General features: G+C 40.2%; 1 protein-coding gene across 6 annotated transcripts in view; it reads left to right on the top strand.

The window, feature by feature from the left end:
- Positions 1-24,345, top strand: part of FNDC3A (fibronectin type III domain containing 3A) — a 127,185-nt gene that overhangs the window by 83,572 nt on the left and 19,268 nt on the right. For all 6 annotated transcript variants that reach the window (XM_056327037.1, XM_056327041.1, XM_056327038.1 and 3 more), the window contains 8 exons: positions 7,388-7,545; positions 8,726-8,785; positions 10,866-11,004; positions 11,620-11,673; positions 12,292-12,416; positions 16,562-16,736; positions 17,365-17,451; positions 23,125-23,263. In XM_056327037.1, the coding sequence (XP_056183012.1) occupies positions 7,388-7,545; positions 8,726-8,785; positions 10,866-11,004; positions 11,620-11,673; positions 12,292-12,416; positions 16,562-16,736; positions 17,365-17,451; positions 23,125-23,263 (937 nt within the window). The remainder of the gene's footprint in view (positions 1-7,387; positions 7,546-8,725; positions 8,786-10,865; positions 11,005-11,619; positions 11,674-12,291; positions 12,417-16,561; positions 16,737-17,364; positions 17,452-23,124; positions 23,264-24,345) is intronic.

Raw genomic sequence — 24,345 nt, 5'->3', positions numbered from 1 at the left:
GCAGCAATAGCGTGCCAGTATTGCTTTGTTTTCTTTCACTTCCTTCCACCCTCAACACTCAATCGTCCATGCCTTTTAGGCAAGCATGTTATTTTCCCTCCCCACCATGTCCTTACTTGAACATCATTGCACATAGCTTTGTGCCTACAAGTGATCTCTTTGCAGACCTCAGAAGACATCACAGGCTTAGGCAGTAGTACTCTGCTACAGACTAGTGTACAGAAGGCAAAAAGCCAAACTTCCCAGCACTTGGAGAGGCTTACACTTTGCGAAGGCAAGGGATTGTCAGGGCTGTGGGTGGGTGGAAGACTAGCTGATGTTGCAGCTTGTGGGAGTGTGAAGTGATAAGAGAAAGGGAGGCAGCATTACCTACTTAGGCCTTGGAGGATCAGAAGCAACCCTCCCACAGGTTCTCCAAGGAAACGTTTTCCTCACCCTCCCACAAGTGAACCAGGAGATTGTGTTTTTTCACACCTTCCGTTTATAGTTCTCATCAGAAATACTCCTGTAGGTTTTTGATTAATGTTTTGCTTGAAGCACTCCTTGCGGGGATTGTGCCACAGTGCTGCTCTTGATGGATCGTCAGTACATTGTTCCCTGGTCGAACTTTGCGCTGGTGCAGGCGATACTGGATACTGGCTGTGGTGGTCACATTCCGTTGCACGATATCCTGTTCCAGAAAATCGGGAGTAATGCTGAAGGCTGTGACCTGTCCTGGGCTGTCCCATTTCTTAATGCTCAGGCCAAGAGCATGCACATCTGAAGCAGGTGGTGGACTCTATGGTGTTCATTCGCTCACGCATCTCTTTGATGAATTCTGTGCAGTATGGGGAACATCAACTTTGCTGCTTCCAGACCCCTATTAGGTGCTTTTATGAGTGTTCTCATTTTCTTAAACTTCTCCCTTTATGGATCCCCCATTCTTTTCATACGTGGCAGTGTTAAGATTATAACATGGTACTGCCACCAGATGACCCTTCTACTTAACAGTGGTCTTGAACTTTTTATATCCATATGTAAGCTGGAGTGGTTCTGCAGATTGCACCATGCTGAGTCCTCAGCATTTGAGCAGAGTCCTCACCAGCTGTCATGTCCATTAACTAAGTAACAATGCAAATAGAAGAAAAGACAAGGGGACCTGAAAAGGCAAAAGCAAAATTAAGAAAGAAGTGCAAGGCTGTGTATTTAATGAGAGGCAAAAGGAACTCAAAATTTGAGGGCTGGTTATGTAGTGTGTAAATCCTGTTTTGTGGTTCATGCATGTTCCATGTATGCTTGCAGGCTTTTAGGTTGTGATGGACCTCACTGTTTCAGCGCACCCTGTGTCACTGAACACAGTCCAGTTTGCACGTGCTAGAACTGCTCTTTTGTTTGACCTAAATGGCATGTGTAATATACTTAATAAGGAGATTCACTTTCACAAGCTGGACTGCTAATGAAAACATGCCCACTTCTTAGTTTCCTCGGTGCTGGGGCCTGACTCAAGTATTGTACTGTGCTTTGGAGAAGCACACAGTGTTCAGAGTTGAGTGCAACTAAAACCAATTACAGCTGCTTGAATAAACATACAAAGTAATAAATAATGCCAGGTCTTCTGAAAAAGCTACTCCTGAGTGTCTCAGGGCACCTACGTGTAGTGGATTCTTCTGATCTTAGTATTTGTTCTTCAGAAAGGCTTTTTTCATCTTTGTATTGCAGAGATTATTTGAAAATATGCTAGTGTTTTGTGCTTGAGAACTGACAGGAGTTTCTGAAACTTTAGTAACTCTTTTCTATAATAGAGCTCTGCCTAGTGTTCAAAAAGTCAAATATTGGGATTTTATGGAACATCAAGGATAAAGGACAGTGAAGAAATTAGAAATTACTGTCATATGATTGCGTTATGTGAAGCTGGAGTTTTTGTGTTAAGATAGTACATGCTAATGTAATAGTAAGACTGCCATTGTGCATATACACAATAGGGGAAAGTTGGTTTTTAATAGGAAATCTTAATTTTAGCAATACTTAATCTCGTAATATTTTGCTTTTGTCCCTTATTAATAGTCTTGTGAGGAAGAATATAACTGAACCTAGAACTGTCTTTTAAGAATTACTTTTTTAGCTGGAAGTTGAATCTGAAAAGCAATATCAAATGTTTTATAAACAAGTTAAAAAGGACTTAAATTATATTCTCTGATTCTCTCTTGTCAGTGCTTGCAGCTGTGACTTTTTTTTAGCAACTGAGAGTGATTGAATATACTCATTCACCTGTATGTTAATTTCCTGAAAAGCTCCAGAAGTTACGAAATACGTAACAATATATAAAGTGTAGGTCCAGCAGGAAAACCTTGATATTACCCAGTCCCACTCCTGTTGCCCCTCTTCTTTTTGTCTGATTACTGACCCCTCACACAAGGTCCTCACACTCCCCCACTGCCGTTATCTGAGGTTGCAGAAAAGAAGGTAGCAACTTCAGTGGGATTCAGGTATATGAGGAACAGGTCTGAAAATCATTTCCAGTGTTTATCCCTGCTAAAGAGTTAAGTGTTGAACCTATTGTTATGTTCTTCTGCCCATGAGCCTGTTCTCCTAGGCCCTCCAGTCCCTCCAGTATCTGCCTCTTACATCTGCTGTTCCATGAGTAGTTCACTCCCCAGTGCTCCTCAGCAGGGCTTACTAGTTTAGGCTTGGCTTCTTGCAACTCCTTTGTTTAATGTGAGTGTACATCACTGATGGGTAACCAGTGGTTTAACTTGACCTGGTTTATTGCAGACCCATGAGTCTCACTGGGCACCATTTACAGGGCTGAGTGACTTGGGTGTGGGTTGTAAATTTTCTAGTCCAGCAAGAGAGTTACATAAGACGGATAGGGATTTCTGCCATACTGCAAATGCAGGATGAAAATAACATTTTACAGTTTCAATTTCTACATTTCCCAATAGCAGATCAGTGCCTGACTTGAAGCCTTCCATGATAATTTTCCTTTTTAAAAAACAAAAAAAAAAGGGTTTTATCTTTAAACCTGTTAGATGTTTTTATTTCATTGAATCTTTTAACTTCTTATAAATTCTGTTAAATAATAGCTTATTGGCTAACATATTTATCCTCTTTCCCCTATGCATATGTGTGTCGTGTGTATGCATAGAGAATTTATATAGGTCTTTATACACTGCAGCTTTTTATGCACCATGAGGATGTCATTAATTCTCAGCTTCTGTGAATATTTTTCACTTTGCATTTCTGATCATGTTCAGTTCCACGCACTGTTGCTTTAAAGTTTTGGCAAATTTGCCAAAGCAAAGCTTTTTCATACTAATCTTTAGTCACATACTCTGTTTACACAAAGTGAAACAACCGGAACAACCTACTTAGTTGCTGATTGTTGGGTGGGTACATAATACTGCTTCATTGTGATATAGTTACTGTGTTAACAGTTTTCATCGATTATTTTAGAAGCCTTATGGAAGGTTTACATGAGTTGACCAACAAATATTGCCCTGGGCTAGTAACTCGGGATAACAATTTTTCTTCTAGTTAGAGATTAAAGAGCATTTCACCCTGTTCTCAGTTAATGCTTGTTGATAATCTAATGATTTCCACTAATACTCTGGGTTTAATTTTACTAGTCAAAGTCCTGTGAATTGTCTGTTACTCAATAGTCTGTAATGCTGTCTTTGATCTTGCTCCCACTCTTCCTGCTTTCTCTGTACTGAACAGTTGAAACCTCGTAATATTTTAATGTTCCAATAAGACGTGTGTCGGGCTGACCCTGGCAGGACGCAGGTGCCCACCAAAGCGGCTCTACCGCTGCCCTCCTCAGCTGGGCAGGGAGCGAAAATGTAAGGAAAGGCCGGTGGGTCGAGGTGAGGGCAGGGAGAGATCCCTCGGCAGTGACCCTCACGGGCAGGGCAGGCTCCGCTTGGGGGCATTAGCTTAATTTGTTAGCAATCACATCAGAGCAGGATAATGAGAAATAAACCCAAATCTTAAAACGCACCTTCCCCCCACCCCTCCCTTGTCCCCGGGCCCAGCTTCACTCCCGCTCCCTCTCCCCGCTCCCAGCAGCGCCGGGGCCGGGAATGTGGCTGGGGTCAGTCCCTCACAGGCTGCCTCTGCCGCTCCTTCCCCTCAGGGGCGGCTCCTCACACCCCTCCCCTGCCCCAGCCGGGTCCCCCCACGGGTGCCGTCCTTCAGGCACAGCCGGCTCCAGCCTGGGTCCCCCCGGGGTCCCCAGCCCCGCCAGCAAACCTGCCCCAGCCCGGGCTCCTCTCCCCGCGGGGCCACAGGCCCTGCCAGGAGCTGCTCCAGCGTGGGCTGCCCACGGGTCACAGCCTCCCTCGGGCACCCACCTGCTCCGGCGTGGGGCCTCCAGGGGCTGCCGGTGGGGATCTGCTCCTCCGTGGGCCTCCCCGGGCTGAGGGGGACAGCCTGCCTCAGCATGGGCTTCACCGCGGGCTGGGGGGAACCTGGAGCCCCCTGCCCCTCCTGCCTGCCATGGCGGCTGCGGGGATGTGCCTCTCATGCATTCTCATTCTTCTCTGGCTGCTGTTGGTCTTCCACAGGGTTTTTTTTGTTGTTGGGGGTGTGTTTCCCCTTCTTAAATACACTGTCTCAGAGATGCTACCACCATCACTGACAGTCTCGGCCTTTGCCAGTGGTGGATTCGTCTTGGAGCCAGCCATCATCAGCTCTGTCAGACATAGGGGGAAGCTTCTGACATCTTCTCACAGAAGCCACTCCTGTAGCCCCACTACCAAAACCTTGCCACGCCATGCAAACCCAGTACAATTATGTACCAAGCCACCTTTCACTCATACCAATCACATTCCTTCTCTGGTGTAAAAGAAGATAGACAGACTAAAGTATATGAAGAGAAATGTAATCTGTGAAGTGTATAAGGCAGTTTGGTATTAGCAGAGTGACAGATAACATGTTATGTGCAGTTCTGGGCAAAGCACTAAAGGTAATAAAACTGTAGGAAATAAAGAGAACAGTGAGAATGATCAGAGGTTTAGATAAGTGGAGGGAGACACAAATCCTATCAGTCTTCAAACACATACTGCAGAAAGGAAGGGAAGATCTGATGTTCAGCTCTGTGGTGGCTAGGACTAGTCAGCTTAGTTGATAGTGAGAGAGGTACTCCCTCGACTTTAGGAAAAAAATATCAACTGCTAAGATAGCTAAACATAGGAATAGATCATCTTACAGTGGACCTACTGATCCCGGGGCACAGCTGGTCCTCCAGAAACCTACAGTTCCATCAGTATCCCATGCTGCCTTCTGCAATCCAGGAGGGAGGGATTAAGAGTATCTGAGAGTGAGTTTTTACCACCCCAGATGCTTCCCGTAACTCCAAAGACTTCCAAAAATGCTAGCATTCTACTGAGGTGATTTGAGTGTTTGTTTGTGACCACATCAAGGTTATAGTGGAATTTCTGTTACTGAACTTTGAATTGTGTTTCCAAGAAGTTCAATGGGTAATCTTACTAGCATTTGATCCCTTTCAGGGTGTGATTTATTGTCCTGTTAGCATATAAGGGCTTAGTGATATTATTTCCAAGACACTGAGGCTCATCGGTTTTGATTTTCCTCCTCCTTTCTACTTGTCTACTTTCAGTAAGTCATCTCCTCTCTGCTGCATTCTTGAAGTTGCCCCATTCAGGCTTTAGTTCAGTAGATGATAGCAATTTGAGCACCAGCTGTGAAGATAGCATTTTGATTCTGATACTCTGGTAGTAGATTCCCAAAAGCAATTATTCCCAAAATAGATATATATTACAGTCATATTGTAAAACTAGTAATTTCATATAGTGAAAAGTTTTCTGTTCTCTTATGAAATTATTGGAAATAATAGGTGGGTACAACATATAAACCACAACAACAGACATGCAATATTAATAAACACAAATTTCTAAACTTCCTTCTATAATGGATCCTAAAAATTTGTAATCACATGCATGCACCTGTGCACTCACCTACAGAAATATGAGCATCTGCAACCCCTTGCAGCATGTGTGGGTTTGGAGCAGCACCCACTCTTCTGGGAGCATGGGTGCCCCTAAGTGCGTGTCTCCTCTGAGAGATGGTGGTGCTTTAGCTTTGCATGTAACTGTGCTGTTCCTTAAAATCTGTTGTTCCCTGCAATCTTTTAATCCACAAGCCATTGATAAAGCTCTCTACCAGGTCACATGTGCCCCCCCCCAAGTTGTGAGCTCCTGCCTGCTGCACCCTGAAATCCTGTTGTACCAGCTGGGGTGCAGCTACTTGTGGTATCCATCAGACCTGGATGAAGGTGGCGATGGTGGCAGGGCAATTCCTCGTACTGTCAGGCCAGGTTTTGATCATTGCTTTCTTCCACCCCAGCATCTTTTATTCTTGTTAGGATTTTTTGTGATGCTTTCATACTTCCAAAGCTGATTACTTCTTCATTTTGGAAGTCTCTTTGTGATTCCCTGGTTACCATTTAATCCACCAGAGTGCTGCTGGCTTTTAGCCTAATGAGTCTGCTGGGGCAGACACTTCTCAGACAGTTGGAGGTGTTGCGTTTGCAACACACTGTTTATACTCATATTTCTGTCACACCAACTGTTGTTACTCAGGCCTTTCTGCAAAGGGTGGGCTGTGCAGGCAAGCACCACCACAGGAATTATTTAGGATGTTGCCTGTTATGTATATATGTGTAAATGCACACGGACCTTGTAAGCATGCCTTCAGCACAAGTGCCTGAGCTCAAAGTACATTGAGATATGTTAGAATATTCTGTTCCCTAGCGTACTAGATTAGAACCTCACATAGTTGTATCCCTATTAATATCCTGATAAAAAAACCCAAATGTGCTGGAGTAGTTAACCAAATAGGTTCTAATCTAATGGGAGAACCTACTTTTCACAGTCATAATTAAATTCCCAAAGCAGAGTTTCTTCACGTACCTGTTAGAGTAATGCCAGCCATTCTGGAGAAGTTCCTGAGTTTTCTATGTATTTCATAAGAAAACCGAATCACCAAGAGAGTACTAAAAAAAAGTCTTAGTGCCAGTGATATCAAAGGAAAAAATGCCTGAAACGTTATTTAATGAAATGACTGATTTAATGATATATGCTTGCCATCTCTTCTGCTTCACGAATGATACCGTTCGGTTTTCTATAGCCCACTAGGTGGCATTCATTACTTAGAAGTTTCTTTGCACTCAGCCTTGTGCCCTAGGATTAGTTTTCTCATGAAATTTCTTGTATTTCTAGCTTGATTTTACCTGTAAAAACTATTTAGTAGCTATTACATCAGTATAAATAATCTGATATGGTACTGGTATATGATTTTGTTCTCTTTTTATCTGGTCCTGTGTGGCAAAGCAGCATTTATATACAATAGCATTTAAATGGCAGAGATCTCAAAAGTTCTGTTTCTACAGGTATCAGACATACAGGCAAGAACAGCACTACTTACATGGTCCCCTCCATCCAGCGATACCAGAGAAGATGCTGACAAAAACGATGTACCAGAGGTTTACACTTACGAAGTGATGATTTCAAATACCGGAAAAGATGGGAAGTACAAAACTGTATACATGTAGGTGTTCGTTATTTTTATTTAATTGCTGTTGCATTGAATTATGTGGCTTAAAACCTCATTAAAAATCTGTCTCATGTCTGGAGATTTAAATAATCAGCAGTTTTGTTTTAACTTCTATTTTGGAATTAACAACCTTTTTAGTAGAATTTGTTGGTTTATTACTAAAGTCTCTACCATCAATTAGAATGTAAAGACCTTGTTCTTAGATGTTGGTGTGTTTTAATATCACTTAGATGTATTTCAACCAGCTGCACTAGAAGCTATCAGTTCTGAAGTAGTGAGATAGACTGGTGAGAAATAGCAGTTGGTTTTGTAGTTATGTACTTGAGCACATGCTTCTACTCCCAGTAAAGTTATACCTCCCTTCCCTGAAAATGTTCTTAGTAAGAGACAGTCTTACGATATGAAAATACTGGATTCACACAGAACACAACTCCAACAACAGCAAAACAAATAAAACAATTCAATTGTTTAATTCCTAACACAACGTTTTTCCATCAGTTTTTTGCAACTTGGAGAAATACAACAGTAAAATTTACCACTAAGGGTGTAGAGCTTGTAGAGCTCTCTAATTATTGTAAGTCTTTGTATCTAGCTAGTTATCTTAGTCACCTTCCATGGATTTCTTAGGAGCAGTACCTGAATTGCAAGTTGGATGTCCCTGTCCTAGAAATTAGAGCAAAAGAAACGAGCTTTGCTAACTTAAGTTGATGTCTAATAGATGTTACTTAGGCACCTTTTCTGTTTACTAGGTGCTAACAAGTATCCGTATGCAGTCACGTACAGTTTTAGATAATCGTTCTTGCAAAGCTGAACCGAGTTTCTATAGGCCCTGGTACTTCAGTGGGTTTTGTGTAATAATGTATATGTGTACACATGAAGCTGGTCTTACTGCATAAAAAGGAAAGTAAGGATTCTTCGTTAAAAAACAACCACCAAACAAACAAAATAACAAAAAAGGCAGAAAACCACCAGGGCAAAAAAACAGCAATCAAACACAAGAAACCCCTAAAGTTCAAAGATAAATGCATTTACATTTCACTATATTTAACAACAGAGACAAACTGTTAGCGAATAAATTTCTTAGGAGTGTTAGGCGAATAGGTTAGATGATGTGTCTTTTTATAATCATACGGGATTCTGAAAGTCTCTTAAACAAAACTGTATCTCTCTCCAGTGGAGAAGAAAATAAAGTTACTGTAAATGATCTCAGGCCAGCAACTGATTACCATGCAAAGTGAGTATCTCTTTTTCTACTCATTATATTCAGTGGAAATGTTTTAAAAGTTTCATTGTATCTGTGTATTTGCATAAGTCTTCAGAGATTGTCTTTACCACTTCCCGCCCTCCTTTGAGTCACAAATCAACATTTTTGGCTTAGCTGGCCACGCAGTCCATTTTGGGAAACACAAGAGAAGATTGTTGTGCCACCATCCAACATCCATGCTCTTTCCTTCATGCCAGCATAGTGACTTTTTACTGTCCTTTGAGCCAGGTACAGATACTACGTGCTTTCTCTCAATTTTCCACAAGCAGCAAAGTACCTTGCATAGGAAGATGCTCATTGTTGGCCACCTGAAGGTCACCTTATGCTGTTTTTGCTTTACTCCAGTAGACCAGTGAATCTGACCTCATATGCACTACAAAATACGTGCCTAGCTCAATGTAATTCTACCCTTCTAGCAGAATTTGCTGTTTCGATACGTCATACTGAAGAAATAACATAGAATTGGAAAGATGTTGTTAGCTGGTGTTCTTCCCTCCATTTTCAAATATTGGAGGGTCATCTGGAGCTGAACTTGGCAAGGGACGCAAAGAATAGTAAGAGCTTCTATAGGTATGTCAGCAAGAAAATGAAGGGCAAAGAACATGTACCCCCCAATGAACATAACTGGCAAACTGGTAACATCAGACAAGGAGAAGGCTGAAGTATGGGAGAGCTACATTCATGGTCCTTGGTGTGAAGGGTTCTGCACTTCCTAGTGCTGTTTTCTGGAGTATTGCCCTGGTCGCCGAACCAGAAGGAAAAAGGTCTGTTATTATCACAGCCCTCATTTGATTTGGGCTCCTGTATGGTCTGCAGCACAGGTTAAGGAGAAGGATGAATGGTAAATTGACTCAAAGCTCTTTTGTATGCAACTGTTTCCCTGTGGTTTTGTTCCTATTTTTAGTAGTTTTAATGCACTTTACCCAACAAATGCATGGACCATAAGGGTCAGAGCCTAAGACTTGTTTTTTCCTATGTAAGTCCTTTTTTTATCAGGCTACGTTCAGATTCTTCCTTGTTTAGTTCTGGTTTTTGTAGGTCATATATGGGAATAGGCGGCTTAGCCATGTAAGCTCTTCCTAAGCAGAATTATGCCAGTTGTGAACACTGCCCGAAATAGTGAAGATCAGGAAGTCTAAACTGTGAAGATAACTGATAAATTACATACTTGCAACTGTATGCAAGCACAGCTTTGTGTGCGTCATTAGTCACTGTTCAAATGTTTGTCTCCCTGTTCACAAAATCTACAAAGCCAAATTTCCTGTGACTTGCTGTTCATGCAACAAGAACATATAAGGACTTTTGCATCTTCACAAGCAGGCAACCTAGGTCTCACACCAGTGATCACAGGAAAGTGCTTTTTTAGCTTTTATGTTTTTTCTTTCAAAAGAACAGATAATCGGAAGAAATTAATGTGCTTGTTCACCCAAGGAAGAGACAAGGCATAGCTACACAGCTAGGGGAGCAGGGTGAGGCTGGAAGATAATCCTGTATTTCCTTTTGGAGACAAGCTGTCAGAAAAACAAACCACTTCTTTTTGAGACAGAAGCAAGAATTCACTCTGCTGAAGTACATGGAGAGTTAGCCTTCCTAAAAGAAAGGACAGGGTGAACAGACTCAGCAAGGTCTTGAAGGAGTGCAGAGGATACTCTGTAAGTGTATCAACAGCTTCACTGTGCTCACATGACAAAAGCACTTGCAGGAGAAGAATTATTCATAATATCAATTAATATGTCTATAACAGATAACGAGCCTGCAAGATGTTACCATTATTTCCCAAACAAAGTACAGCAAGTAACAGACATAATTCAAATGTCATTGTGAAACTAAAGCTGACTGACGGTAACGATGTATGTCCAAAGTAAAGGACTCTTTTCTTTTGTGTTACTTGTAGTGACCAAGGTGCTTCTGCCAGTTATTTGTTTACAACAGTGGTATTTTAATAACGAGGTAGCAAGACAAGTAACGTAATTCTGAACACTCAGTTTTCTTTGGAAACTGTATACACAGATTTTGAAGCAAAATGTTAATTGGCTCTTTGCCACTGTAGAATCCAAGTAGAATGCAACTGTGTAAAGGGGAGCCCTTCAGAAGCAGAGAGTTTTACCACAACAAGTTGTGAACCTGAGACTCCAAATCTGCCCAGGATAACTAATCGGACCAAAAATTCTCTTACTCTTCAGTGGAAGGTAAGAATTTGCTTAACAGCCTTTAAAATAAATACTTTAAACTCTTCAGAATTGTTTCAGGTCTGTCAATAAAATGCCAGTTCATTGAAATGGAACATTTTTGTCAAACATACCTATTTCAGTCACAGTTCCGTGAGTGGAAATAGATGTACTGGATTAAATGGGGACTTTAGCAAAAAGAGAAGCGTTCCCAGAAAAGCAAGGGACCTTTGTAGATTAAGTTGATGAGTTCCAGTTGCCTGCTGTACTGTGGAATCAATTCCTTTCCCTGTCATTGAACATAGGCTTGTTTGTGCAAACCAAATGGAGTGGTCTGGAGAGGCTGAGATTTGGGCTGACCTGCCTGCAATCTAGCTGCTCAGAAAAATACTACAGCATTTTACATTGCTGCCAGAATACTTTTTCAAAGTCTAAAAAACCAAACCCATAAACATGGTACAAGCATTCATTGGCTAGAGAATGTACTAGGACTGTCTTGGGAAGAGAAACAGTCATATAAGGGGAGCGTCATTTGCCGTCTGCTGGTCTTGTCATGATTTGCCCCATACATGCATTTTTTCTTTAAGTGGTCTTGTATCTAGTTAGAGCTCTAACTTTCTTCTTTTCCTGTTGCAGGCATCTTGTGATAATGGTTCTAAAATCCACAGTTACCTTTTAGAATGGGATGAAGTAAGCAAGTTACTCTATTTTATTTTTATTTTGTAGGGTTTTTTAGAAGTACTTGTATGTGACTGTGCACGTGAAGTTGTATGAAGATTATGACTTCTGTCTGGAGGCATGTGAAAAATACGTAATTCCTGAAGCAATTATCAAAATATGATTATTGCCTAATTTCTTTCCTGGGGAATATAAAATAGTAGGATCTTAAGGACATGATTCTGCTGCTCTTAATAGTGGCTTTTTCACTTGTAGTCCAATACTTCTTTCAAGAGCTGACACCAAAGGATCATTTTCCTTTAACAGTCTTTCTTTTGTACAAAGGGAGTGGATCTGCTATGCCTGTTTGAGCATCTTCCAGTCCCTACCTGCTATCCTGAAATAGCAGAGCTGCAGAAGCTTCATGGCTTTTTCCTTCCAGCCCTGTGGAGCTGGGAAATGGAAAGGAAGGAAAAAAACCTCTAATTCAATATATACACAAATTTTCATACGCTACTACCTCACTATGTGGGAGAGCCATGAGTTATGTTTAATTTCAAAAAATGAATTTACTTCACATTTGTATGTTACTTTAGTTGATGGGTGCATAGATAATAGAGTGAATAATGTGATTAACTTATTCCTTTTTAGGGAAAAGGAAATGGAGAGTTTTGCCAGTGTTATTATGGCCAACAGAAGCAGTATAGGATTACTAAACTATCACCAGCAATGGGGTACACCTTTAGGCTAGCAGCCAAAAATGACATGGGAATGAGGTAAATACTACTATTACATATATAAATATGGAATGCATGTGCATGTGCGTGCTTGTTTAGGAGAAACATATTACGGCATTTAAAGAAAAAGGTCTTTTGTCTAACTGGAATGAAGTGGAATATAGAATAATTTAGTTGGAAGGGACTGACAGTGATCACCTAGTCCAGCTACATAATTAATTCACAGTATGTGATTGGATTATTTCGTTTGCAGATTAGCTGCATACAATGAACCACTTTACCCTGCTTGAGCAGGGGAGGTTGGACAAGATGACCTCCAGAGATCCCTTCCAACTTCAGCTCTTCTGTGATCCCCAGCATAATGCGTTTTGTCCAGGCATGGAATGGCTACATACTAAAACCACTACGTATATCCATACATACTGTAGAAATTGTGCGAATCTCAGCCCCTCTTAGAAGCAGATAATACAGCTACTTCTGCCAGACTTGGCCTCATTTCCTGAAGAGCTCCTCAGACTTTTGTATGCGATGCTCCTGGAATGGGGAGCACAAGCATGGCACAGACAACCCGGCTGCTCTCATGTGAAATCAGCTCAGGCTGTGCTTGTTTTTAGCTTCAGTCTTTATAGACCTACATTGATCACTGAAGTTGCTACCTTGGACATGTTTCCTGCTGCTTGTTCTCGTAATAGAATTATTGGCTAAGCACTATATTGTAGAGACTCACACATTCATTGCAGTTGTGGCTTTTGTGTCTGATGTAATAAGCACTTCTACTAAAATTCTGGGGATAGTGCTAAAAGACAAGCAACTCAGCCAGAGGACCAGAAATGAATAGTTTAAATGCTGCAGTGCTTGTGCTGCTGCTGTGCTGACCAGAGGGTACCTTGTACCTTGCTCTCTGCTGCTTTTGGTTCCAGGGAGGTTTGACATGGTGCTAGATCTAAGGTTAGCGCCTGAAGCTGCCGTGGCAATTTTCTAGGGCTTATTGTCCTTCCTTAATTTAGAGTTGTAGTGGTGACAGTATGAAAAGGTGTCAGTAACTCTGCTGGATCAGGAAGTAAGTCAGACGGAACCCCGCTGTGACCTGTTAGGTGTATCTGTATTGTGCTCTTTGACATGTCCTGTGACTTGGATATGTCCCTTTATCTAAGGTGTCAGTCTCCTGTTACCCTGGGAAATGGACAGACTATGACATTACCATAACACTGAATTCTTTCAACATTCTAGAGCTTATTGTGAATGCTTAGGGCATGTGGTTCTTTCTTTAAATTGCTACTTTTCAGAAGTTACAGAGTACCCAACTTTATTTTGATCTTTTGAATGTATGACAATTGACTTCAGTAGAGAATATATGTAAGAACTTGGAGGAAAAAAAAACAAATCATCACTGGTTTCTCAAGTTACACTTGTACTACTGGGTGCATTAGTTGTTGGGAATGCTTCTTGGTCTTCAGGTAAATCAAATAAACCTGGCTAATAGTCATACTGCCAGGGCTCATCATCTCTAGAGCAGACTGCCAGTGTCCACGCTACCTAGAAGCACTTGGACCTTGAGGTCCTATGTGGCATAAAAACAGGGCTTCTCTAGGCATCAGCCTAAATTTGCTGTTTTGCATTTTTTTTAATTTAGTGTTTGAAATATTATGAGCATTATGATGCAGCTCACCAGTGGTGGTTTTATAGCATGAAATAGAGGGTGTGTGTTGCGTGTACAAGGAGGTGTTTGCGGGAACAATGTCTGCTTGGACAGTGTTGAAGGACAGTGTAAAGAATAAGGAGCCAGACCTGGGGTTGTAGCTCATGCTGGGCGGAAGAAATCTTTGGCAGGCTATTACGTATGTGAAAACCACAGCTGGCTCAGGAGATGAGGTGTGTGTTGGGAGGTTTTGGAGAGTACTTGAGGAATGTGTTGCCTGTAGTGCTTGTTCCTGTGTCTTTCCTTAGGCACCTGCTTTGGGCTACTGTCAGAGGACACTTGTAGTGGGCTAGACTGACTTTTGATGTGCTCAGACACAGTCTTTATTATGTTACTGCCTTCTGGATGATGTTTCTGGAATGGATTATTCTCTGAGTTGCTTTGCCTTGACGATGTGATTTAGTTGGAACTGTTAAAAAAAAATAAAACCTGAGTCCGCTGGCAGTTAAGCAGGGTTCAGTGCCTGGGCTCTCTTCCCACTCCCCTTTTACATCTGAGTGTAAATATACCCTCTAGGAATACCTACATGTACTATAGATTCCTACAGCATAAGCTGGTAGAAGACACTGGTTAGTTAAGTACCCTTCTTAAACTAATCATGCCAAATAGATTTTTTAAATCAATATTTCATAGCCTTGTAAAGATGCATTTGTATTGCCTTTATGGTATTATTTAATTAAGAAGTCTCTTGAAATAATACTTATTAGGGTAGAGTGCCAGATCATTCCTTATGAAGAATGTTGAGAACCTTAGGCATCTGGAGGCAGAATTTTGTCTAAATTATTTTACTGACAAGAACAGATATTTTATGTTTGAGTTAGTCATATTTTTATATTTAATTCTAACCACATATGAAACAGTGGCTAAAGAAAACTGGAAAAATAAAATTATTTCAAAGATAGATAGCATTATTGTACTTCTAAATGCATTAAGAGTCATTCCAATGTGGGTGTCACTGGAAGTCTTAGTTGATTTCAGTGTAATTTGGAGTGGTTCAATCAAGTAAAGATAATAAATCTTTTTAAGGTGTGGGGTTTTTCACCTTGTATCTGCTTGTAAGATGACTCCTTCAATTGTTTGTCGTGAATAGAGATAGGCTTAGTATTTGTATAGCATCTCTTCATGCTTTCTCTGACCTACCTGTATAATGCTGAAATTAGTAGATACATTGTGTAGATGCATAAGTATGCATCACTTAATCTTCATTTTGGAGATTTTCTTGCTTGTGACTTTTTTGCAAGAAAAAAAATTAGTATTCCCCCCAGATTTAAAAACTTTTTTCTTGTTTTGCGCTTCTTCTCTTCTTGCTTCACAAATCTATTCCACAGTCCGGATGTCCTCACGGACTGCATATCTGCTTTGGATGCTGTTGACACTTGATAATGTGTTGTCTGTAAGATTTTTTTAAAATATTACTATTTTTTTTAATGACAAAAAGACTTTAGTGCAGACCAAAATTTACAGCTTGTGCATTATTATAATGTAGGTTGGGTAGGAAAGAAAGTGAAGTTGAGTTATCTTTATATTGAGATTATTTCAGAAAGGTCAGGTTCTGGCACACAAGATGTTTAACTGGTGCTGTTGTTTAAGCCAGACGGAGAATTTTGTTTTCAGGGCTTCCTGATGCTCACTTAGGTAATACCTAGCTTTTAGATTAAAATTACATCTTTGACATTAAATTTCATGTAGTTAAAAAAAATTAGACTGGCTCATAAGACTGTAAATGTTTCTTCAGACCTGATGTAGAAGCAGCAAATGCCAGCTGAGAACAGGTGGGGTATTTTTAGTCTAGCTGGATACATATCAGACCATCTGTGAAAACACAGTACCTGTATACTGACTTCTGCGTCCTTCTGTTCCACAGTAGGTCTTTTTATGTGTTTTCATTTCAACACGTATCTAAGCATCATCAGATAAGGTTGACAGTTGTATTAGGAAATTCACTGGTGTACACTACTTAATTTGTTCTGCAATAAGACTTTCATATTGGCAACTCTTAAAATAACATTGAATGAGGTTGTTATTCTATTGTTTTCTGAATCACTAGAGAAACTAGTACTTCACAGTATACTTGAAGCACATAATTGTTGCCTTGGAAGCAAAATTTTTTTTCAGGTCTTCCCATATATGCTTTTATGTTCTCGTGTTTTCATTTTGAATAGGGTGGACACTGTGGTATTAGTACATTACTGCATATAAAACTCCATTGTTTCAGATGAATGACAACATGAAAAAGCAAAATATTTTTGTTAGAAAAACATTGTAACTATATCATATAAAGGAAACTTTCGATTATGAACATGTTAACCTTGTTCAGACCTTTTGTAACTGACAGACTCATAGGCAAGCTTAGTCTTCATGTACCAGCCTGCGATTTCCAGTTGTGCGTATGTCCAAGAAACTGTCTTAGTTGTGTTTAGTAAGAATTGTGTTTTTCTAGATATTGTTGTGTCTATTTAGTTTACATACTGTCTGTTTTAAACAGTGGTTTTAGTGAAGAAGTCCTGTATCATACCTCAGGCACTGCCCCAACCACACCAGCAAGTCCTTTGCTGATTAATGCTGGAGTTACTTGGTTATCCCTACAGTGGACAAAACCCTCAGGAACACCATCAGATGAAGGAATCTCATATATATTAGAGATGGAGGATGAGAACTCAGTAAGTTTAGAATACTTATTTTCAATAATTAAAGAGACTATAATGTGTCTTGTTTGTTTTATTATTGTATTAGGTGTAACAGTGATTACTTTTGCTAGAATATTCTGCAAGGAACTGTATTTTCTGAAATTAAGCTAATGACTTGCAGTTGCTGTGACCAAGCCACATAGCTTTCTCCTTTTTATTGTGACAGTAATTGTTCAGTGTTATTAAGCTCCAATCCTGCAAAGACTTTTAGAGTTTGCATGTGAAAATTAAGCCTTACAAGAGCTTGTAAGATCAAAGTAATTGCATCATGAAGTGTGGTCCCTGTAGATGTCATTTCAGCCTAACCACCTTTGTTTTAAAATGAGTCCTCTTCTACCTTTGAAAATGTTTTGAATAGTTCCTGTTTACACTGTGTATATTTTTCTTATTGTTTTTTTCTCCTTTTCTGATGGGAGAATGGTTAGTTTCCCCCTCTCCAAAAAAATACCTTGTGTTTTTGTAAGTAATTGAAGGTGCACTTACTACTTTGTCAGGGGAGCATAATAATTATGGTCTGAAACAGAAACTTATTTGTATGAAGTATGTTACGTGGTCTGGTCTGCAAATATAATGTTTCAAGTAATCCTATATAATTCTGCAGGGATACGGTTTCAAGCCAAAATATGATGGTGACGATCTTACCTATACGGTGAAGAATTTGAGGCGTAGTACAAAATACAAATTTAGGGTAAGATTTTTTCATATATTTGCTTTTGGGATTGGTTTGGGTTTTTGCACCAGAGTAACTTGAGATTGACTTAGAAGTGGGGAGGGCCTTTTTTTAAGGAAAGCCAAATTTGATGCCAGTTTCTTAAAATTTCAATCTCAAAACACCTGCTTCATTAATCATCTCTGCAGGAGTAAGAACCGCTGCAAGGGCATGACAGTTGCAGGTATCTTGAAATTCCAGGTCATAAGTAAATGTTCTTAGCAGGTTTTTTGTTTGGAGTTGTTTTTTCTTTTATTTGGCTTCAGTGTTGCTTATACACAGGTAATATTACTTAGTCCAGCTATGGGGTTCTTTGATAGACTCTAAACATGCCCGCAAGTATTGGGGTAAAGAGCAACCTTGATCAAAAAATCATGTCAATGAGCACTGAGCTCAAGTTAGTAATTCATTCATATTACCATGGTGCCGAGCCCATTCTTCTAAGTCCTGAGTGATAAACTTGTTAGCTCAGGGTGAAGTCTGGCTTAACAGTGAGGTTTTGGGTGTGGTTAAAAGCAAAAAAAAAAAAAAGCGTACCAGCTGTGGAAAGGCAGCCAAATAGCCATCAAGGACTACAAGAACCTTGCTAGGACATACAGAGATGTAGCCAGGAAGGCTGAGGATCAGCTAGAACTGAAATCTGCCAGAAATGTCAAGAACAAGAAGGGGTTCTCTAGGTATGTGAGCAGTAAGCAGAAACACAGGGAAGACATACATGAGCCCATTGCTAAATAGGGCAGGGAAGCAAGTTACTAATAATGCCAGTAAGGCAGAGGTTCTCAATACCTCCTTTGCCTCTGCCTTTACCATCATAGCTGGACCCCAGGTCACAGGATCAAGTAGCTACGACAAGGCTTGTGTCAACCCACCAGTGGTGGAAGAAGGGCTCAACCCACATCAATCTATGGGCTAGGACAGAATCCACTCCAGGATGTTAAGAGAAGTGGCTGACATTGTTGCAAGGACACTATCTATAATATTTGAAAAGTGATGGAGATCAGGGGATATCCCTGATGACTGGAAGAGTGCAAATGTCATACACAGCTACAAAAAGGGCCCAAAAGAGAACGCAGGGAACTACAGGCTAATTGGTCTTACTTCAGTCCCTGGGAAAGTAATGGAAGAGTCCTGCTAGAAACTATTACAAGCCAAATGAAGCAGGTGATTGGGAGGAGCCTACACCAAAGGCAAATCATGCTTGAACAGCCTGATTGCCTTCTACATCAAAGTAACACTCAGTTGGCCTGAGAAGAGTAGTGGGTGTTGTTTACCTCAACTTCAGCAAGGCATTCGATGCTGTTTCCCACAGCCTTCTCCTGGACAAACTGTCAAGATACAAACGGGATGGGTGGTTCGAGAGATAGGTAGAAAACTGGCCAACAGGCCACACTGAGGGTGAAGTTCAATGTTTTTTACTCAGGCTGGCAGCCTGGCAGAAGTAGGATTCCCTAGGGATCAATATGGGGCCCCACGCTGTTCATCTTCACAAATGATCTAAACAATGATACTGAAAGCATCCTTACCAAGTTTGCTCGTGACACCAGACTGAGTGGTGAGATGAACATACCAGAAGATGAGATGACTTCATCTGTGTAAGGTGACATCTTGCAGAGAGACCTGGACAGGCTAGAAGAGTAGGCTAGCAAGAACAGTATGAAGTTTAACAGAGATGAGTGCCAGTCCTGCACCTGGGTCAGAATAACCAAGCAGCGCAGTGTAGGCTAGGAGAAGCCTTGCTGAAAGAGACCTGGGGGTCCTGGTGGACAAACTGACTGTGAGCAGTGCAACACTGCAGCAAAAAAGGCAGACTGGGTCCTGGGCTGCATCTGCAGGGGCACTACTAGCACAGATAAGAGAGGTGATCACCCACTGTATTCAGCTCTTGCCAGGCCACAGCTGGAGTGCTGTGTCCAGTTCTGATCCTCACAGTTCAAAAAAAACCACCAAACATTGGAGAGGGTTCAGAGGAGGGCCATGAAGATGTTGAGAGGGCTGGAGAACCAGCCCTGTAAGGAAAAACTAAAGGAATGAGATTTTTTCTCCCTGGAGAAAAGAAGGCTCATGGAGACCTTGTCACAGTTTTCCAGTACTTAAGGGACAGTTAGGAGGGAGACGCTGTCTTCACCAGGTGCCACATGGAGATGGCAAGGGGCAATAGGTGCAAGTTGCATTGGGAGAGGTTTCATCTTGGTATAAGAAAGAAATCTTTCACAGTGAGAACAACCAGTCAGTGGAACAGCCTCCCCAGGGACATGGTCCAGTCCCCAGACACAACTGGACAGGATGCTAGATAATCTTCTCTAGGCTCACTTTTCCCTGAAAGGTTGGACCAGATGATCTTTCAGGTCCCTTCCAACCTGGGCTGTTCTGTGTTCAGAGTCACTCTTGAACAGTTGCTTGGGTTTTGGAACAAAGCTAAAGGCATGTTCCACAGTATGAAGCAGAGTCAGAATAATCTCATCTGTGTCTACAAGGGGAAAAAATGTTGATAGCTGTTGCTTGTATACACCAAAAATACTATTTCATAAGGAAGGTGGGAACTGCTGAAGAACAGCATCTCTTTGCAATATGAAAGTTTAAGGGTTGATCAGTTTGTTTTGAGTTAACACTAAAACATGTAAGTACTCCTTTTCAAATGATAGGAGATAGTTTGCACTTATGAATGTGATTACTTTCTTAAGCAGAATAGGTTATGGTGGGAATTAATCTTAGAGTACTTGGGGATTTTTAACAGAACTTAATATTTAAATAATTTTAAATATATAGTGTATTCCAAGAACTGTACCAAGCTAGGACTGTTATGGCCATACTTGAGCTTAAACTAAAGAACAGCTGATTAACTTGAAACTGGCTTTTACAGGACTTGATTAAAGTAATCCTGTATGTTAATGACACACATTTCTAGTAAATACATAGTTAACTTAAACATCCTAGGTTTCTCATTAAAATAAAAAAATCAATGTTTCTACCCTATTTTTCTTAACAAAACAGTAAACAGGAGTCTCTCTTCACTCATTCACAAGGCATAAAGGAGAAACAAATGTTGTGTTAATCAGGTCTTTAATTTTTATTGTACAGGGGAGAGACTTAATTAGTAGTAATATTCCTTAAGGCTTTTGAAAGAAGCTTTATAACCATTGGAAACCTTATTGTAATACATAAACTCTAACTGTGCCTGTTTAACTTCATTTATAAGGGCACAATGACAACCAGATGATTGTTAATCTTGTAAACTGTATCAGGTGACTTAGTATCTGAGAGACATGTTAGCTCACATTCCCTTTTCTCAGTCTGTACTAACATTGCTGCTGTCATTTTGATTCTGCTCATTTTTAACAGAAATGTAAAAGTTAAAAACCCTTTTTTAGGTCGTTCAGCTTTTCTCTAGGAACAAATAGGAATATGTAGTTAAATGCAGACACAACTAGAAAGTAAAGAATAGCAGCAATTTGCTTTCCTAGCGTCACAGAAGAGTCTAGAGTGAAAGGGGGTTTGGGGGATCATCTGGGCCAAACGTGTAGAAAGCAGGGCCTTAGGTTAGGCAATTCAGCACTCTTAGCCCTGTTGAGCTGAGACTTCAGTGTTTTCAGCAAGGGAGATTTGACCACTTCTCTAGGCAGCCTGTTCTCCTGGTGATTCATTTTTTTTCTTACATCCAGCTAGACTTTTCACTAACACACTTTGTGCGTACTGTGTCTGTCTCATCATCACAAGTCCTTGTGAAGGCAGAATCTTCATCTCTTCTGTAACTATCTTTTAGGTATTGGAAGGTTGTGATTAGATCTCCCTGCAATGAAACTTCTTTTTTCGTAGGCAGAATAAACCCAAGTTCTTCAACTGTTTTCCTGTGTCAGGTTCTCTAACCCTCTAATCATCGTGCTGACCCTCTTCTGGACTCTCTGCAGTTTCCAAGTGTCTGTCTTGAACTGAGAGGACCAAAACTGGACACAGTATTCCAGGCATGGCTTAAAAAGTGCTGAATAGAGTGGCATAATCACATCCCTTGTTCTGCTGGCAAAATTCTTGCTGATGCACCCCAGGTGAAACAGTTTGGCTTTGCTGCTGCCAGGGTGCTTTGCCGATTCATTCGGCTTGCTCTCCACTGGAGACCCAAGGTCCTTCTCAGCAAAGCTGAAAAAAGAAAAGCTGTCTAGCCAGTCAGACTCCAGACTACTGCTCCTGGGATTATTCTGTCCCACGTGCAAGACTTTATATTGATCTTTGTCAAAGCTCATACAGTTCTTGTTGATGCAATTTTCCAGCCTGTCGAAGTCTGTGTGGCAGCTCTTCCTTCCAGCAGATCTCTCTCTGCTCCTAGTTTGGTGCCTTATGCAAACCTGGGGAAGAGGGTGCAGTCACTCCTGTCATCCAGATCACTGCTAAAGATACTGAATATTATCTGACATTGTATTGACTGCTGAGGAAATCCACTCATGAGCAGCTGCCAATTTGCCTTCAAACCATTAACCACCTAAGCCTGACGTTCTGTCAGGCTTTCCACATCCTTCTTGTGATCCATCCGTTCTGGCTATATCCTATGAGTTTTCCTACATGTATGTTGTGGGAGACCATGTCAAACTAAAATCAGGGCAGATGGTGTCCACAGCTCTCCCCTCCTCTATAGAGCAAGTTGTTTCATCATTGAACAACGTTGAGTGCCTTCCAACATGATTTACCCTTGATAAATGTAATTACCTTCTTGTGCTTTATGTGCCTGTATATAACTTCCATGACAACATTTGCCATAATTTTCCCTGGGGCTGAAGAGTTTATATCACCTTTGCTGTTACTTACTCATGTAAACACTTTATCTCTGAAAGTTTTTCCTTAAAAGAAGGTATACAGTAGTATGAGACCTCTGATTATCCAGGTTTCTTTAGCAGCTAGTAAAGCGTCACTTTTTGCTCTCAATTACTTGAAAATATTTTTATCTCAGTGGGAAGGGAATTGCAGTTGAAGTTTTAATACTTCCATATTCCTCCAGTGAAAGTTTAAAAGTGGCCTCTTCACAGTATGTCTTTCTCATCATCTTTTGTTTCCATGCTTTTATAAAGGTTTTTTCCTCACGCATGTATTTCATTATCAATAAATTGCACAGCTCCGATGAAAGAGTTGTTCTTGGACCTATCTAATTTCTGAGTATCTTAAAGGGTTTTAAAAAACCGAAGTTTTCAGATCCTTGACTTGAAATAAAGTGGCTCATGCTATACTGAGCACCCACAGATTCCATTAACGTCACTGAGATTTGCATGTCCTGATTACCTTCTATGGCCAGGCAGCTCTTAAGTGTCCTAAGTAGAAGCGTAACTTTCTGCACCAACATTTGAAACTCAGGGGATAGAGAAGGTTATTTGATTTGTGAAATACCTTTTTTTTCAACTTCACAGTTACCAGGGTTGTTTTCTTTAAAGATTTTTTATTTTGCTGGCAATTTGCAGGAATTTTTAATTATGGTAGAGTGGTTGTCTAACTATGCGACTAATGAAAATGAAAAAGAAGGCATAAAATAGCTTTAGTTCTTGTGATAATTTAATATGTAGCTATCTGTCTAAGTATAAATATAAATTAGTTTGATCTTACCATTAACAGTGAATAGCATATCACTAGCCAGTGTGTTTCTTCTGTTTGTAATTTTTTTTAATGTATTTGCAGGTCATTGCCTACAACTCAGAAGGGAAAAGCAGTCCAAGTGAGACAGTAGAATACATTACTTGTCCAGACAAGCCTGGAGTACCTTCAAAACCTGCAGTGAAAGGAAAAATTCATGCACAGAGTTTCAAAATAACCTGGGGTAAGGTTGTTGCCCAGCTCTGTTTAGAATATGTACTTCATATATAAAAAAATATTTTATATATATAGATCTATACAGAAGGCCAGGTTTTACTTCAGTAACACTTCAGTCAGCTGAGCCATTGTGATTCACTTATAGAACTAAGAGGAGAATATAAATTCACAATACTTAGGGTGGCAGTATAATAGTGTAATTGTGTGGGAAGAATAATACACAATTTTTAATAGAGACTGTTATTGCAGGGGTTATATTTGTGTGCTAAGAAGTTCTGTTTCTTGTGCACAAAAAGTAGGTGCCACAACATTCTGGGTTTTTATTAAAAGAGAAGATCCAAGTTAAACCTGTCTATTCAAAGTGTTTGGTTTTGATAGATCAATATTTTTATTTGCTAAGGATCTTGAGAAACTTCCTTAGGCTCAGGGGTTTTTAGTGTTACGCTGTGAAATAGGAGAAGGTGAAACAGTACTCTGTGATGCAGTACTCGAGCAGAAGATCAAATGGTTAAAGGTTTTATTTATTGTCACAGATAATTAAACTGCTTACCTATTTCTGTTTAATAGTGTGTTTAATTATTTTGCATTAATAATAGGAAAGCTACTTGCAGAGTATAAGTAATACTCAGCAAGTCCAGTCTTGCATCTTTCCAGAGTGCTTTGCTACATTAGGGCCTGATGCTTGATATTTTATGACTGATGTATAATGTATATGAAGTTATTAGAAATACCTAATTTGTAAATTGAAAATTGTCTAAAATGCCTATTTATGTATAAAACCTTTACTAGTCATTATTTTGAACAGTAACACTTTTTTTTGTGAGATAATGTTATAATTTTATTTTTAATTTCAAGTAATTTGTTACCTTCCAACCAGAAGAGGCTGTGTGCCATATAATTTCAAGTAATTTGTTACCTTCCAACCAGAAGAGGCTGTGTGCCATATAATTTCAAGTAATTTGTTACCTTCCAACCAGAAGAGGCTGTGTGCCATATAATAAGTCTCATTTTATTTAGCAGGTGTGATATGATATGTAACCCTTGTCTAAGAGCCAACACCGTTTCATCCAGCACATACATAATGTGATG

This window comes from Falco biarmicus, chromosome 2 (assembly GCF_023638135.1).
Source record: "Falco biarmicus isolate bFalBia1 chromosome 2, bFalBia1.pri, whole genome shotgun sequence".
Lineage (NCBI taxonomy): Eukaryota > Metazoa > Chordata > Aves > Falconiformes > Falconidae > Falco > Falco biarmicus.
Note: the sequence above shows the minus strand (reverse complement) of the source record. Positions and strands in the feature narration are given on the sequence as shown.